Source organism: Hylobates moloch, unplaced genomic scaffold (genome assembly GCF_009828535.3).
Source record: "Hylobates moloch isolate HMO894 unplaced genomic scaffold, HMol_V3 SCAFFOLD_11, whole genome shotgun sequence".
Taxonomy (NCBI): domain Eukaryota; kingdom Metazoa; phylum Chordata; class Mammalia; order Primates; family Hylobatidae; genus Hylobates; species Hylobates moloch.
The window spans coordinates 44,698,852-44,712,071 of record NW_026652286.1 but is presented as its reverse complement, the minus strand read 5'-3'; the positions used below and the strand labels follow the sequence as shown (position 1 = coordinate 44,712,071).

The 13,220-nt window shown below is 57.1% G+C and overlaps 1 protein-coding gene across 3 annotated transcripts in view; it reads left to right on the top strand.

The window, feature by feature from the left end:
* Positions 1-2,562, top strand: part of ARAP1 (ArfGAP with RhoGAP domain, ankyrin repeat and PH domain 1) — a 72,558-nt gene extending 69,996 nt beyond the window's left edge. For all 3 annotated transcript variants that reach the window (XM_032166882.2, XM_058446543.1, XM_032166885.2), the window contains 3 exons: positions 147-210; positions 1,458-1,607; positions 1,956-2,562. In XM_032166882.2, coding sequence (XP_032022773.1) covers positions 147-210; positions 1,458-1,607; positions 1,956-1,973 — 232 coding nt within the window. In that variant the 3' untranslated portion in view covers positions 1,974-2,562. The remainder of the gene's footprint in view (positions 1-146; positions 211-1,457; positions 1,608-1,955) is intronic.
* Positions 2,563-13,220: the final 10,658 nt, after the last annotated feature.

The following is a 13,220-nucleotide window of genomic DNA, read 5'->3' as shown; positions in this document are numbered from 1 at the left end:
AGATGGTGGCATGTCCCCCTTGATTGGGTCCCTCGTCACTGCCCAGATCTGTGTCCACTAGCAGACCCTGGGCTGGGGAGGCGGACACGGTGTTCTCTGCGCAGTCAGGCCTTTGGCATCATGTGGGTCCGTGTCCCACCCTGCAGGTACCTCTGCTGTGACACACAGATGGAGCTCCGGGAGTGGTTCGCTACCTTCCTGTTTGTGCAGGTACCAGGTGCAGAGTGTGGGGTGTGGGGTGGGTCCCTGGAGGCTTCCATTATGGAGAATGGGGACATTGGCTTCTGTGCTATTCAACCCACCCCTTGCTTCAAGGAGATTTTGAGTTGCTTTTAATTCACTTGCTAGTTTATTCAATAAACCCTTCCTAGCACCTACTGTTAGTCCAGCCCCAAGCCAGGGATGCTAGGGACAGACGGGACACAGACCCTGCCCTTGGGGCACCCCTCATGTGGACAGGAAAACAGACTCAGAAGTGGCCAGTTATAGCCCAGTGTGATTAGTGCTGTGGTGGCAGTGGAGAGCCCAGGGGATCTGAGTCTTAGGAAATGTGGGAGAATTCACCAAGCAAAGAGGAGGGGGATGGCTTCTAGGCAGAGGGAACGGTTTAGGCAAAGGTCCAGAGATATGCAGGAGAAGCACAGATTGTTACAGTGGAATGTGAGGGGAGAAGCCAGGAGTGCTGGAAGTCAGCACAGGAAAGGGAGTGAGAAGCAGAATCTCAAAGAGCCTTGTAGGTCACGCCAGGGAAACTGAACTGGACACAGAGGTCAGTGGGGAACCACTGGCGGGGGTGGGGGTGGCATTTAGGCAGAGTGTGGTGCAGGCTTGAGTCTTCGAGGGCTCACTCTGGGTGCAGCGTTGGGCGGTGGGACCTGGGGTAGAACCCAGAGGTGAGCAGGCCAGTGAGGCAGTGGCTGTGGTAGCCCAGGCAGGGACATGGTGGGGACGACTCCTGAGCCAGAGCAGGGCCAGAGGCTGGGTTAGACTTAAAACAGATGAATTAAGACAAAGAGTTTTTAAAGTGAGAGCTCATAAGTGTTTAGGGAAAAGGGAGACAAAACGACCAGGGTGCTGGGCTGAGTTCTTTCTTGGAGCTGTGTTCTTTTAGCCCTGAGCTTCCTGGTAAGCGAAGCCTAAAGGGAAACGGTGGATTCTGTAGTTACCGGTTCCTAAGACGGGGTGCAGACGTGTTCCTCTAAGAGAAATGTTTTCTTGGTTCTTGGAGGGGTTTGTGGATCTGGAGATGGGAGTTGTTGAGTAACAGAACTGGCCATGTTTTGCCAGAGATGCAGTCATGTCCTCTCCACAGCTGCTTCTCATATCGGCTGGGATCAAAGCTGAGGGTGTCATCTCAGACCACAGCTGGAGGCATTTCTGGGAAGGGTGGGCAGATCTGAGGCTGAGTGTCTGGGTGAACTGAAGCTGAGCCCAGCCCCTTCCTCTCTGCTCCCCAGCATGACGGCCTGGTGTGGCCCTCAGAGCCCTCACGCGTGTCTCGGGCGGTGCCTGAGGTCCGGCTGGGCAGCGTGTCACTGATCCCCCTTCGAGGTAGTGAAAACGAAATGCGCCGGAGTGTGGCTGCCTTCACCGCGGACCCTCTGTCTGTGAGTGGCTCTCCATGTCTTTGGGCAGGGGGCTGGGGGCCTGGCTGGGTGCCTGCCTTCTCCACAGTAGATGATTGCCCTGGTTGCCCTCCCTGATTGCCCTCTGGCCCCCTCCCTCCAGCCTCGGTGGGGGCCCTCATAGGCCTCTTTGGTTGACACCATTCAAAGGAGCCCCTTCTTCCTGGCCCTGGAAGCTGGGAGTCCCCTCTCTCTGACCCTGGAAGCTGGGAGCCTGGCTGACTGGAGTGCTCCCCGGCTGGCAGTGGAGAGTGCCTGCAGCAGCTTCAGCGGGGCACCGGCCCCTCTGGGCCTTCACAAAATACCTGTGTGTCTCTTGCCTTCCTGCAGCTCCTGCGCAACGTCTGAGCACAGGAGCCCATCCTTGGCTCTAGGATTCCACCGCTGGAAGCCTTCTGTTCAGACACCCCTTATGCTCCAAGGCCTGGTGTGAGCCAGCAGGGGGTGCATGGGAAACTGCACCCCACAACCCACATCCTCCATCCTGACTGCAGCATGGGGTTCCCCGGCAGGGGTGGGAGGCAGCAGGGTCAGCCTGGGCAGGAACCTCTCCCAACTCTGTCCAGGTGTTCAGACCTCTTGGCCCAACCTGCTCACCCCACCGGGTTCACTGTCCTTGTGGGGCTGGAGAGATGGGCATAAGTCAGGAACTTGGGAGGACCACCACCCTTTCAGAGGTGTGAGGCCCTGGGGTCCTGCCGGAAGGGAGCCCCCTGCTCCTCCCAACAAACTCCAGAACAGCAGAAAGTGGGTGCTCTAGAGGAGCACTCAGCTCAGGGGGAGGGAGCTCTTGGCTGAGCTTCTACAGGGCTGAGAGCTGCGCTTTGGGGACTTCAGCCTTCCTTCCAGTCTGGGCTGACTGGGGGGTCCAGACTACCTGATGCCCCTTCCCCAATTTGGGGACTTTTTGATAATATAAATATATCTGTATATTTTACCCTATGGTGCTGAGGCCTGTGATTGGTTAAGGGGATTGGGCGTCCTGGGATAGGAGGGGACAGGAGGTCGGGAAGCCCAGGGGTGAGTGCCTAGTGCCTGAAGCTGAGAACCTAGGCCTTGCTTTCTTCAGGCCCTGAGCTATTCAGACGACCCCCTTCCCCAAGCAGAGCCCTGGCTTGGCTCCATGCCTTCCCCATTGTACTATCCTGCAGCCAGGCTGGAATGCCGGTCCTTTCCTGGCCAGCACTGACCCTGGCTGGACACAAGCCCCTGTTCTGCTGCAGTCTGAGTCTGAGTCCCAGCTGGGGCCTGGGTGTGGTGTGTCAGTGACTCAGGCCTGGTAGCCCTGCAGCAGCCCCCTGCTGGAGACACAAGGTCAGAGCCACAGGAGCCTGAGGAAACTAGGAAGAAGCACCTTCGGGCCACCTGTGGCCCCAGTGCCTACCCCTCCAGAGGTGGGGACTGCCATGCACCAGGGGGCTGCCCTCACTGGGCACTGCCTGGCCATCTCCTGTAAGAAGACGAGGCCCTGGCCTGCAGGGGAGATAATGAGCTGCTCAGAGATGGGTTTGGGACTCCCTGGGGAGGTGCCAGACACCACATTCCCGTCTCTGCCTAGAGCCTCATTACCACCTGCTCTTCGGGGGCTCAGTGGGCGGACAAGCTGACCTCCATCCTTAGCGTCAGCCAGTGGGGCTGGGCAGAGTGGGTGGGGATGGGCCACGTGACCTCCGACTCAGGCATCCAGCTCAGTGGGGAGCCTGGGATCCAGCGGAAGACTTGGGGAGCTGGACTCCAGGTTCCCTCTTGCTGTCTCAGGAAGGGGAGGTATACGGCAGGAGACTGGAACCGGTTCCCTGAGTCCTGCTGACCTATCTCACAGGCTGGGGCTAAGCCCCTTGAGTCTCCCACCTCCTGTGGGTCGCTCTGGCCAGATCCACAGCTCGAATGTCTGACCCTTCTGCCTCCAGCTGGGACAGGGCTAATGGACCCCCTTATCCAAGTGCTGAGGGGCTGGAATCCGCTCCTGGATCTGACCTTGCACTGCCCAGCCAGCCCTGAGGCCCACCTGAGTAGGTGAGACTGGAGGCCCCCCCTGCTCTGCTAAGGCCACTGCCCCAGCTCGACGTGCTGCACTGCAGTCCTGCACTGGGCCACAAGGCGGCAGCCACGGACCACTCATCATTGCTGCAATCAAAGCAGGGTCTGGAGGACGCCCTGGTGGTGGTCCTGGCCCAGGCCTTTCTCTGCTGGGGTGTGAAGCGGGACCCAGTTCTGCCTTTGGCCCGCAGGCTGGTGACATTCTGGAAGGCAGCACCATACAGGAATGTGCTTTGGAGTCCTGGTCCCTGGGAACCAGGAAGAGGAGGGAACAGCCTTCTACCAAGTACCTGCTGTGAATCGGCCCCTGTGCCCCCTGCACTGTCTGCTCTTGGCAAAGGGGAGCTAGGCCCCGAGAAGGGAGGCAACTTTCCCAAGGTCACACCATGCTCGTGAAGCAGGCCTGAGGTCCATTTCCCCTGCCCTACTTTGGTGGGGTCTCCCTCTTTGACTCCCCTCCTGATTCCAACCCTTTTCTCCTCTTACAAATGGCCTGAGGCAGGGGGTCTGAAGTGTCAGGAGTTAGTGATGGCTTAAAATGCTTTCCCTCTGGTAGGGGGTAGGGGTGACATCCCAACAGGAGCCTCAGGGCCTCAGCCAGAATGAAATATGCCTGTGACAAGTGTTGGATGGGTTAGGGGCAGGAGGCTCTGCTGGTCCTTATCACAAGGATTCCTAAAAATGGGGCCTGTTGGGACCCTGGATGGTTTGCTCATTCACATATTATTTGAAGTTGGGTTGCCAGGGATGAGTTGAAGACCCCAGACCTGGACCTGCAGAGGGGCCAGGAGCAGCTCTTGGAAAGGGAGGGGCTTCCTGGACAAGGAGGTGCTCCTGAGCCAGCTTCGAAGACCGGAGGCCTTGCCAGGTGCGGTTGGGGTAGAGGTTGAAATACTGAAATATTGGGGGAGGAGGACAGGGCTTCAAGGACCAACCCAAATCCAGGCCTAACCCCTGGGGAATACGGGGAGCCCTGGGAGAGAAGGCTGAGGCACGTCAGAGCCTGGATGGTGAGGGCATTGCAGGTGGAGGGGAGGCCAGGGGGCAGAGGGGAGAGGGGCAGGGAGGTGGGGTGGGATGTCTGCCTCTTTCCTGCCTCCTTCCAGCACAATGTTCCTACCCTGCAGAGTTCTGAGGAGTCCTGGGGCCTGTGGAGAAGGAAATCAGTGGGACGGGGAGGGGCAAGAGCTGGGGCTTCTTTCCTGGCCTCGTGCTCTGGTGGCTTCCAAGCCTCCTGCCCACGGCCCACTGTCTTGGAAAGCACGCGTGTGGGTGCCAGTGCTCCTGTTTACAAGCTGTGTGACTTTGCCTGAGTTACTTAGGTCTCTGATCCTCAATGTTGTCATCTGTACTTTGCGGGCATTAATAGTAGCTACCTCCTGGTGGTTTGGGCAATTAAATGAGCTAGTAAGTGTGAAGTGCCTAGCATTGCCCCTTGCTAATCCCCTTCCCACTGCACTGTCTGCAGTGTCTGAGAAGATATCATGGCATATTCTAGTCCCAATATATTTGCACTCAACAAGCACTTATTGAACACCAACTGTATGCAGAGCTTTACTGAACACCGAGGGGGAGCAGATGAGTGAGTGGCGTGGAGGAAGGTGGAGACCTCCTGGTAGGGGATATTATCAGGAAAGACTGGAGGAGGTGAGTCTGAAAGGAGAGGCAGTTTTCCACAGGTGGAGGAGAGGAAGTGGTCTGAGCACAAGACAAGGGGATGATGTGACCGTGCAGTGAGTGACCTGCTGTGGCTGGGGCACAGTGCCCCACAGCACCCTAGGGCCTGTCCCCCTTGTGCCTGCCTCTGAGATATGACCACATCCCAGTCCAGTGGACTCCTTGGGATCATCCCTCATCAGAACAAGGAACAGTTCCTATTCTCTTAGCCAGCTCTGTGACCTAAGTGACCCTGACCCTGCTGTGGGGACCATCTGTCACATAAGTGCAGTGGCCTGAACCTCCCACCCCTTCCTCCACTATGACACCTCCTTCAGGAAGCTCTTCTGGGTTGCTCTCCCATCCCACTGTGCCTACTTAGGGTATGTGTATGTGCCCAGGTCACCACACCTAGTCAGGGACTCACCTAGGGAAGAGCAGTCGGGGATAGTTTCCCTGGTCAGCCAGGGTTGGACCAGCCCTAGCATGTCCCTTCTCCTACACCACTTCCAGCCTGTGGAAATTTCCATACTTTCTCTGCCCTGGTTACAGCTCCTACTGCTGTATTTATCACCCTGGAGACACAGTGGCACAGACGCACACATGCCACACACACTCAGGCCTGCACACACGTGCCTGCACACCTCAGCCTGCTTCTCCAGATCTGCGAGTGCATGCTGCGTGCACACACACTCGGCACGTGGATGAGCACACACACACAGCACATGGATGAACACCCACCCACACAGAGCTCTCTAGGAAAATTGCTCCCCCTCCCTCCTGCTCCTCCTCCTCCACCCTGTCCTCCCACCACCACCCACTTCCAAATGCTGAGACCAAAGAGATGGGCTGGACGGTGCCTCCCACCACTTGTCAGCCCGGGACGCCCTCCTCCGTTTGTGACTGTAGCATGCCCTCCTCCCCCTGCCCGTCTGCCTCCCTAGCTCTCCCTGCCTCCCTGTCGCCCTGCCACCTCCCTGCGTTCCTGTGTATCTGCCCTCCACACAAGTCACTGGGAGGCCTCTCTTTGTTACTCTTGACTCTGAAGTGGAAACTGCTCCTCCCAGCTCTCCTGAGAGGCTCAGGATGGGGACCTGACCTCATAGGGCCGATGGAGGCATAGGGACAAGTGAAAGGGACCCAGGTCCCGAATCTCCTCAGCTCCTGTCCCTTCTATTGGTTAGGGGAGGGCTGTGTGCCTGGCACCATGGAGACCAGTGTCATGGCAACACAGTTTGGGTGGGCACAGCTTCCTCCTCCTGGGTTGTGGGGTCCATAGGAGGAGGTGCCGCGGAGGTGGGCCTTGTGCTGGTGCCCACCATGGCTGCTTCCCACCATGGCTGCTTCCAGCTCACCAGTCCCAGGACAGCCCACCCCCGCCCCCCCCAGCCAACTTTGCTTGCCACTGCAGCTTCCAGTGCCACAAGTCACTGATCCCATTTGGGAAATCCTCTCAAACACCAGCTCCAGAGCTGGGCGCCAGAGAGGGCAGGGGCTTGCCCAGGGTCACACGGCAAGTCTGGCCAAGCTCCTGTCTCTCAAACCCGTTTTCTCCTCCGGTCTCCCACCTTCCACCCAGAAAGGGGACTGGGGGCAGAGGAGTCAGTCCAACCTCAGTTCCCACCACGATCTCCAGCCAGCCCTTAGAGTTGACAGTGGGACTGAAGATGCAAGTGATAGTGCCGAGAAACCATCATGGGGCGCCCACCACCTGCTGTGCCGAGGCTTTGCATGTGTCATCCCATTTTATTCCAAGACCCAGGAGGAAGATGACTGGTAAGTGGAGTAGCTAGGACAGGAACACAGGTCCCTCTCAGATGGGACAGGCGAGCCAAGGCTCGTGTGTATTGCTGTCTCCATCAGGCGCTCTTTTAAAAGAATGGCAAAGCTTTTAATCCCGTCTTTATTACTGGAAAGAGTGTAGGGGGAGGATCTGGGGCATAGCCTGGGTCTGGCCTTAGGGTTTCTAGAAACCAGGGGATATTTTTCTAAGAAGATAGAGAACAGAGCCTTCCTAGTGTGGTTAGACCTAGGGAAGACCTTTCTTGCAGTGCAGCAGTGCAGACCGACTTCCAATCCCCAGGTCAAGCTGGAGTCTAGGGACAGAGGGGAGGAGACCCCTGCCTCCTGGGCCCAGCCTCAACTTGTCTCCTGACCTTCGTGGAGTCACGTTGCAGCTGCCTCCCTCCTGGCTTATGTAATAATTCAAATATAGCAGCTGCCTTTATCCCACTGAGTCACACCCCCTCCATCCCCCCTCAGGTGCGGGGAGTTATGGGGGAAGAGGTGGTTCAGGGCTGAGTGGGAGGTTCGGGGCCTCCTGGCAAGGAAGATCCTAGTGTGCTGGATTGGAGGGTGGTGGTGGTGAGGGGGCTGGTGCTGAGGCCCCAAGAAGAGCAGAGCGTTCCCCAGAATATGAAGCCACAGGGACCACTTCTGCCCTGACCTATCCCTGCTGGAATTCCACATTCCTGGGAGCCCTCCCCAGAGTCACAAGCTATATGCACAGCCTTCTCTTGTGGGCTGCTGTCTCAAGTGGAGGAGGAAGGAGAGGTGGAGGAGTATGAAGAGGGGGAAGTAGTCTGGTGGGGCAATGACCACCGTCTTTGGTCCTAGGCTCAGCCTCGCCCTTCACTCACTGGGTTACCTGGGCACCCCTCTGACCTCAGTTTTCCCATCTGCACAGTGAGGGATTAGATTTACTGGCTCTAGCATCTCATTCTCCCTGATTTATAACCCTGGAGATGATCTCAATCTGAGGCTGAAGGCATTTCCAAGTGTCTGGCCCAGCCCCGTTCCAGGCTGACTTCCCTCCCCCTTTTCTCTGCCATCCCTCCTAGACCAATGTAGCCACCCCCACCCACAGGACAAGAGAGGCAGGAGAGGGCCCTGGACTCAGCTGGGGCTGGGCGGCCTCTCCCTTCCCTGAATTCGCCATCTGTTCCAGCCCCCCAGCCCCCTGGCTAGCAGCCATGGGGAGGTCACTGCCCTCCCCTGGGGTCACCCCTTCCTCCCCGGAGAGCTCTGACAGATATCCTGGAACCTGAAGTGGATCCTTCATGCCCCAACCTGAATCCCAAAGCCACCTTCCTGAGGTGTTGAAGAAGCTGCTCCACCTTGGAACTAGTGTAGGGGCTGTGGTGGCCTTTCATTCCTTTATCAGCAAAAGCTTTGTCACTTGTGTGGTGGGGGCCATGCTTAGTGTGAGAATGCAGAGACCCATGCCAGGCCCTACCCAAGGACATGGTGCTCCTTCAGCCATTGTCATCAGAGCCACAGAGGGGAGCTTCCTGGCAGAGGAGGAGTGGGGAGAAGCTGTGGGATGGCTCCTTGAGCTCCCCACTCCTCCCCTTCCCCATGCCTGGGCTCCCATTGCAAAGACCCAGATGTGGGCTTATCCTGTCCCCCAGCCAGAGGGAGTCACCCAGGGGTGTTCAAGCCAACCCTTTGTGAAATCCATGTTCCACCAATAACCAGCCTTTCTCCGGAGAGCTGAGGGCTGTCTCACACTGGGTAGCCTCAGCCTGCCCTGGGGTTGGGGGAGTGCTCACAGAGCAGTAAGCGTCACTGCCTGCATCCCCACACACCTGCGGTCTCTTGTCTGCAAGACACGCATGCACCTGAGGTGAGCTCTGTTGTGCACCACCCGATTTCCATCGGCCTTCTTTCTGACTTTCCTCCATCAACATTTCCCGCTTGGGCCTGTTGGGGGCTACCCAAAGGCTGTGGACTGGGGCCGAGGTAAATAGGACTTTGGCTTGTCTTTTGAGGAAACAGGATCCTGTAGAAGAAATGAGATGAGCTTGAGAGGGGGTCGGGGGGTGACAGCCGATGGTGAGACATTAGGGAAGAGAGAGGCCACCAAGGGTCTCTAGCCCAGAATCCAGTGCCCCTTCCTGCCTACCTGTCCTTATGGGTGGGAGGCAGGGTGTGTGCTGACTGGCCCTGCAATGGTGGGCTAGGATTTGGGATGGGCAGAGAAAAGGAAGAGGAGGGGTAAGTCGGCCTGGGAGGAGAAACACTTTACAAAGTCGAGGAGGAGAGAACCAGAGTGTGCTTAGGGACCAGACCTGGCCCCACCTGGAGCAGAGGATGGTGAGTTCAGTCAGGGCTGGATCACAAGGGACCTCAAATGCCAGGCTGAGGAGCTTGGCCTTGATCCTGAGGGCACTGGGGAGCCCTGCAAAGGTTTTGAGAGGGAATTCCATTACCAGATAGATGTCTTTGGAAGCCGCCTGTAAGTGCAAAGAGGAGGTGGAGTAGAGAGGTTGACCTGGGGTAAGGGTTGGAGCATGACCAGGGGAGGGGGAAGGAAGCAGGGGGATGGGGATGGAGGGAGTGGATGAATCTGAGAGAATCTACTGTTCTTTGGAACAGACGATACAGGAAGTGTAGGAGAAGGATGGGGCAAGGCGACTTTGAAGTGTCCAGCTCGGAGATTAGAAGTTTGCTGATGCCTTTGGGAGGTCGAGGCAGGCAGATCACGAGGTCAGGAGTTCAAGACCGGCCTGGCCAATATGGTGAAACCCCCGTCTCTACTAAAAATACAAAAATTAGCCAGGCGTGGTGCGGGTGCCTGTAGTCCCAGCTACTTAGGAGGCTGAGGCAGGAGAATTGCTTGAACCTGGGAGGCAGAGGTTGCAGTGAGCCCAGATCGCGCCACTGCACTGCCCACTCCACCCCTTCCCCATGCCTCGGTGACAGAGCGAGACTCCGTCTCAAAAACAAAACAAAACAAAAAACTAAGAAGTTTGCTGATGCCTTTAATAGTGACAAAAGGTGTATTGGATGTTCAATATTTGAGTATGAGGGACCTACGGGTTGTTCCCAGAGATGTCCAAGAGGCAGCCTGGACACCTGGAGTTCCAGGGAGAGGGTTGGGCAGCAGGGTACACCCGGAGTTGTTGGGATGCTGGGAGAAGGCTGCATGCTCCGTGGGAGTAGGGTGGAGAATGAGGAGAGACAGGGCCGCTGTCCTGCGAGGAGCATCCATATTGAGGGGGCGAAGGTAGGGTGCACCAGTGAGGGAGACAGAGGAGGGGCCGTCTGGAAGGTGGGAGGGAAACAGCCGCGCAGGACGGGGCGGGGGCGGGCGCTGAGAAGAAGCCGCCTTCTTTGGCAAAGAGGTATCTGAAGCCTGTGGAGCCTGCAGTCCTCTCAAGGCTATGGGGGCAGCGCGGAGGCCAGATTCCAGAACTGCATCCTCCTATCGCTTTGGGCAGCCACTCTGCCTCCCAGGAGCATCCTTCCTGCCATCCCACCTCCAGTTGCCCAGCTAACAAAAAACGGTGTTTCTTGACCCCCGGCAGGGCGGCGGGGTGGGCCAGGCCTGTGAACACGGCTCGCACGGTTCAGCACCCTGGAGAGCGGCCTGTGGCCGGGGCGGGGCCTGCGGCGGGGGCGGGAGCGGGGGCGCGCAGTCCGAGCACTCGGGCCTTTGGCTCCGGCTGGGAGCTTTCTTGCAGGCAGGCAGTTGGTGGAGGAGGGAAAAACAGTCTTGGATTTTCTCCAGCTCTCTCCCCTTTATGCACCTCCCCCATCCCGGCACTGGCCTACAGGAGCCCCTGTCCCAGCATTTGGGGCTATTACTCTCCTGGCTCCATCAATTCGAGGACTTCAGGAAATGAGATGGGAGGAGAGGGGCAACTATTTACTGGGAACTTTTCAGACATTCCCAAAACCAAACAACCTTTTGAGCTTGGAATTCGTGACCCCATATTTCAGATGAGGAAACTAAACTGAAGTTCAGGAAGGTGAAATACCTTGCCTAGGCACGTGGCAGAGCTGGGATTTGAATTCCACCTACCAGGCTCTAAGTCCTGAGTGCCCATTAGCCCTTCTGAGTCCTGAATCTTGCAGTTTGTTCCTGCAGACTCTCCACTTCTGGGTGGCTGTGGAGTCTGGTGTGGCAGTGGGATGGGGAGGAGACCTTCCCTTCCACCTGCTTGCTTGAGTGTATTCCCAGGAGATTTCTGAAGATGAGACCACCACCATTGTTTCTGAAGTGGGAGGGCAGAAAGGAGGCTGAGGGCCAGGTGAGACCTCCTCACACCTGCACTCACGCACGCCCAGGAGGCACCCTCCTTTGAACTCTTCTGACTCAGCTTCTTGCTGCCAGGTTCCTCCAGCCAGTAAGCAGGTTCCCAGGACATGAAGGGGAGCTGTGAGGGAGCAGGACTGGCCATGGTCCAGAGCTGCAGTTTCCTGAGCCCAGATAATGCCTTCCTAGCTGTCAGGAATGGAGCAGCGAGGCCCCAGTGATAGGTGAGGTGGAAAAGCAAGACACGAGTTCTGGGCTGGCTCAGTTGGTTTACAACCAGCCTGGGCCTCGTTCCCTTTGAGAAAATGGTTTGCCCAGAGTTCAGAGATCTAAAATTCTATAATGCCTTCTGGGGCCACAGTGGGAAGCAAAGACTCCTCACATTTTCTTTCCTGACACTTCCCAGGCCACAAGACAACTGCTTTCTGCAGCACCCAGCCTGGGCAGGCCGTCTACACAAGCTCAGTCATTTCTGACCTTGCCCCCTCCACCGTGCACCCCCATGTTCTTCAGCATGGGTCAGGTTTCTATTCAGCCTCACGGACTCCTCTGCTTGATGCCTGTTGTGTGGCAGGGAGGTATTCTCCCCACAGCTCAGAGAGATTGGGTTGCTGTGGAGGGTTTGCTGTAGCTCCTCTACTCTGGAAATACCCTCTTCTGCCTTTAAAGACCCAGCTTGGACCCTCTCTTCCAGAAATGCTTGCTAACCGCCCCCCCCACCCCGGCAAACTAGGTCAGGGGTCCCTCTGTGCTTCACAGACCCTGTGCTTCTTTCTGTCACAGCCTGCAAGTCTCCCCTCCCCACTCCCCAGCCCGAGTGCTTCTCTGAGACAAGGGATAGTGTGAGCCATGGGCTCAGCCACTGGTAGGCCAATGAATAAGTAAGTTAATGGTGAAGCTAGGATCCAAATCCCCATTTCCTGCCTCAAGGTGTGGAGCTGTTTCTCCTGCATACAATAGTAGCTCTGCTGTGACAACCATCTCTCTGTCCTAGGGCCTAAAATGCCTCTATTTCACTAGGTTATAGCTTTATCCTAGGGAGTCCTCTTTGGAAGCAGGGTGGGGGTGCAGCAGGCCTTCCCCCATGCCTGTAGTCTGTGGGCAGCGAAGGCCATGTGGGGCAGGCTGTGGCCTAGGTCTCCACAGATTCTGGTAGAAGTCCATGCTTACGCATCAGCTCCAAGTCCCAGCTAAACCAAGCCACCAAGAGGTGGGCCCTGTGACAAGGCTCTGAGTCCAAAGGCTATCAGTAAAGCCCCCTAAGTCTTCCGTGGACCCAGCTCCAGGCTGGGATGCACCCTAGGAGATGATACACACCGGGTGAGGGAGCCCAGAGGAGAGGGCAGCTAGCTGTGCATGGAGGCCTGATCTCTCAGACTTGAGGAGGGCACAAGCGTGTCCCCTCATCCCGAACACTTCTGTGATGGGGCAGCAGAGGGTCTGGGTCTGCTGCCCCTCGAGTCCCCAGCCCCATCCTAGCCCATGAGGATTCTAAATCCCTCGTCCTCTCCCCTCTCTCCTCTGTCAGCCACTCCCCTTTCCCCCTACCCAGCTCTCTTTCTATTTCTGCCTCTGATTTTTTTTCATTTTCTGCCTTTGTTCCTCTGTGTGTGTGTGTTTCCCTATGCCTCTCTGATCTCTTTGTACTTCCATCTTGATCTCTCTAAGGCTCTGATCCCTCTCTCCTCTCCCTCTTCATGTATTACTGTCCCCCTTCCTGTCTCTGTTTGTCTCTCAGTCTCTCTGTGTGTGAGTCTTTTTTCCTCTCTCCCAGTCAGACTCTCTCTCTACCCCTCCCTCTCTCCCTCTCTGTCTGGGCCTCTCTCTGTTCCTCCTCCCCTCCTCCCTCCCCCTTCTGC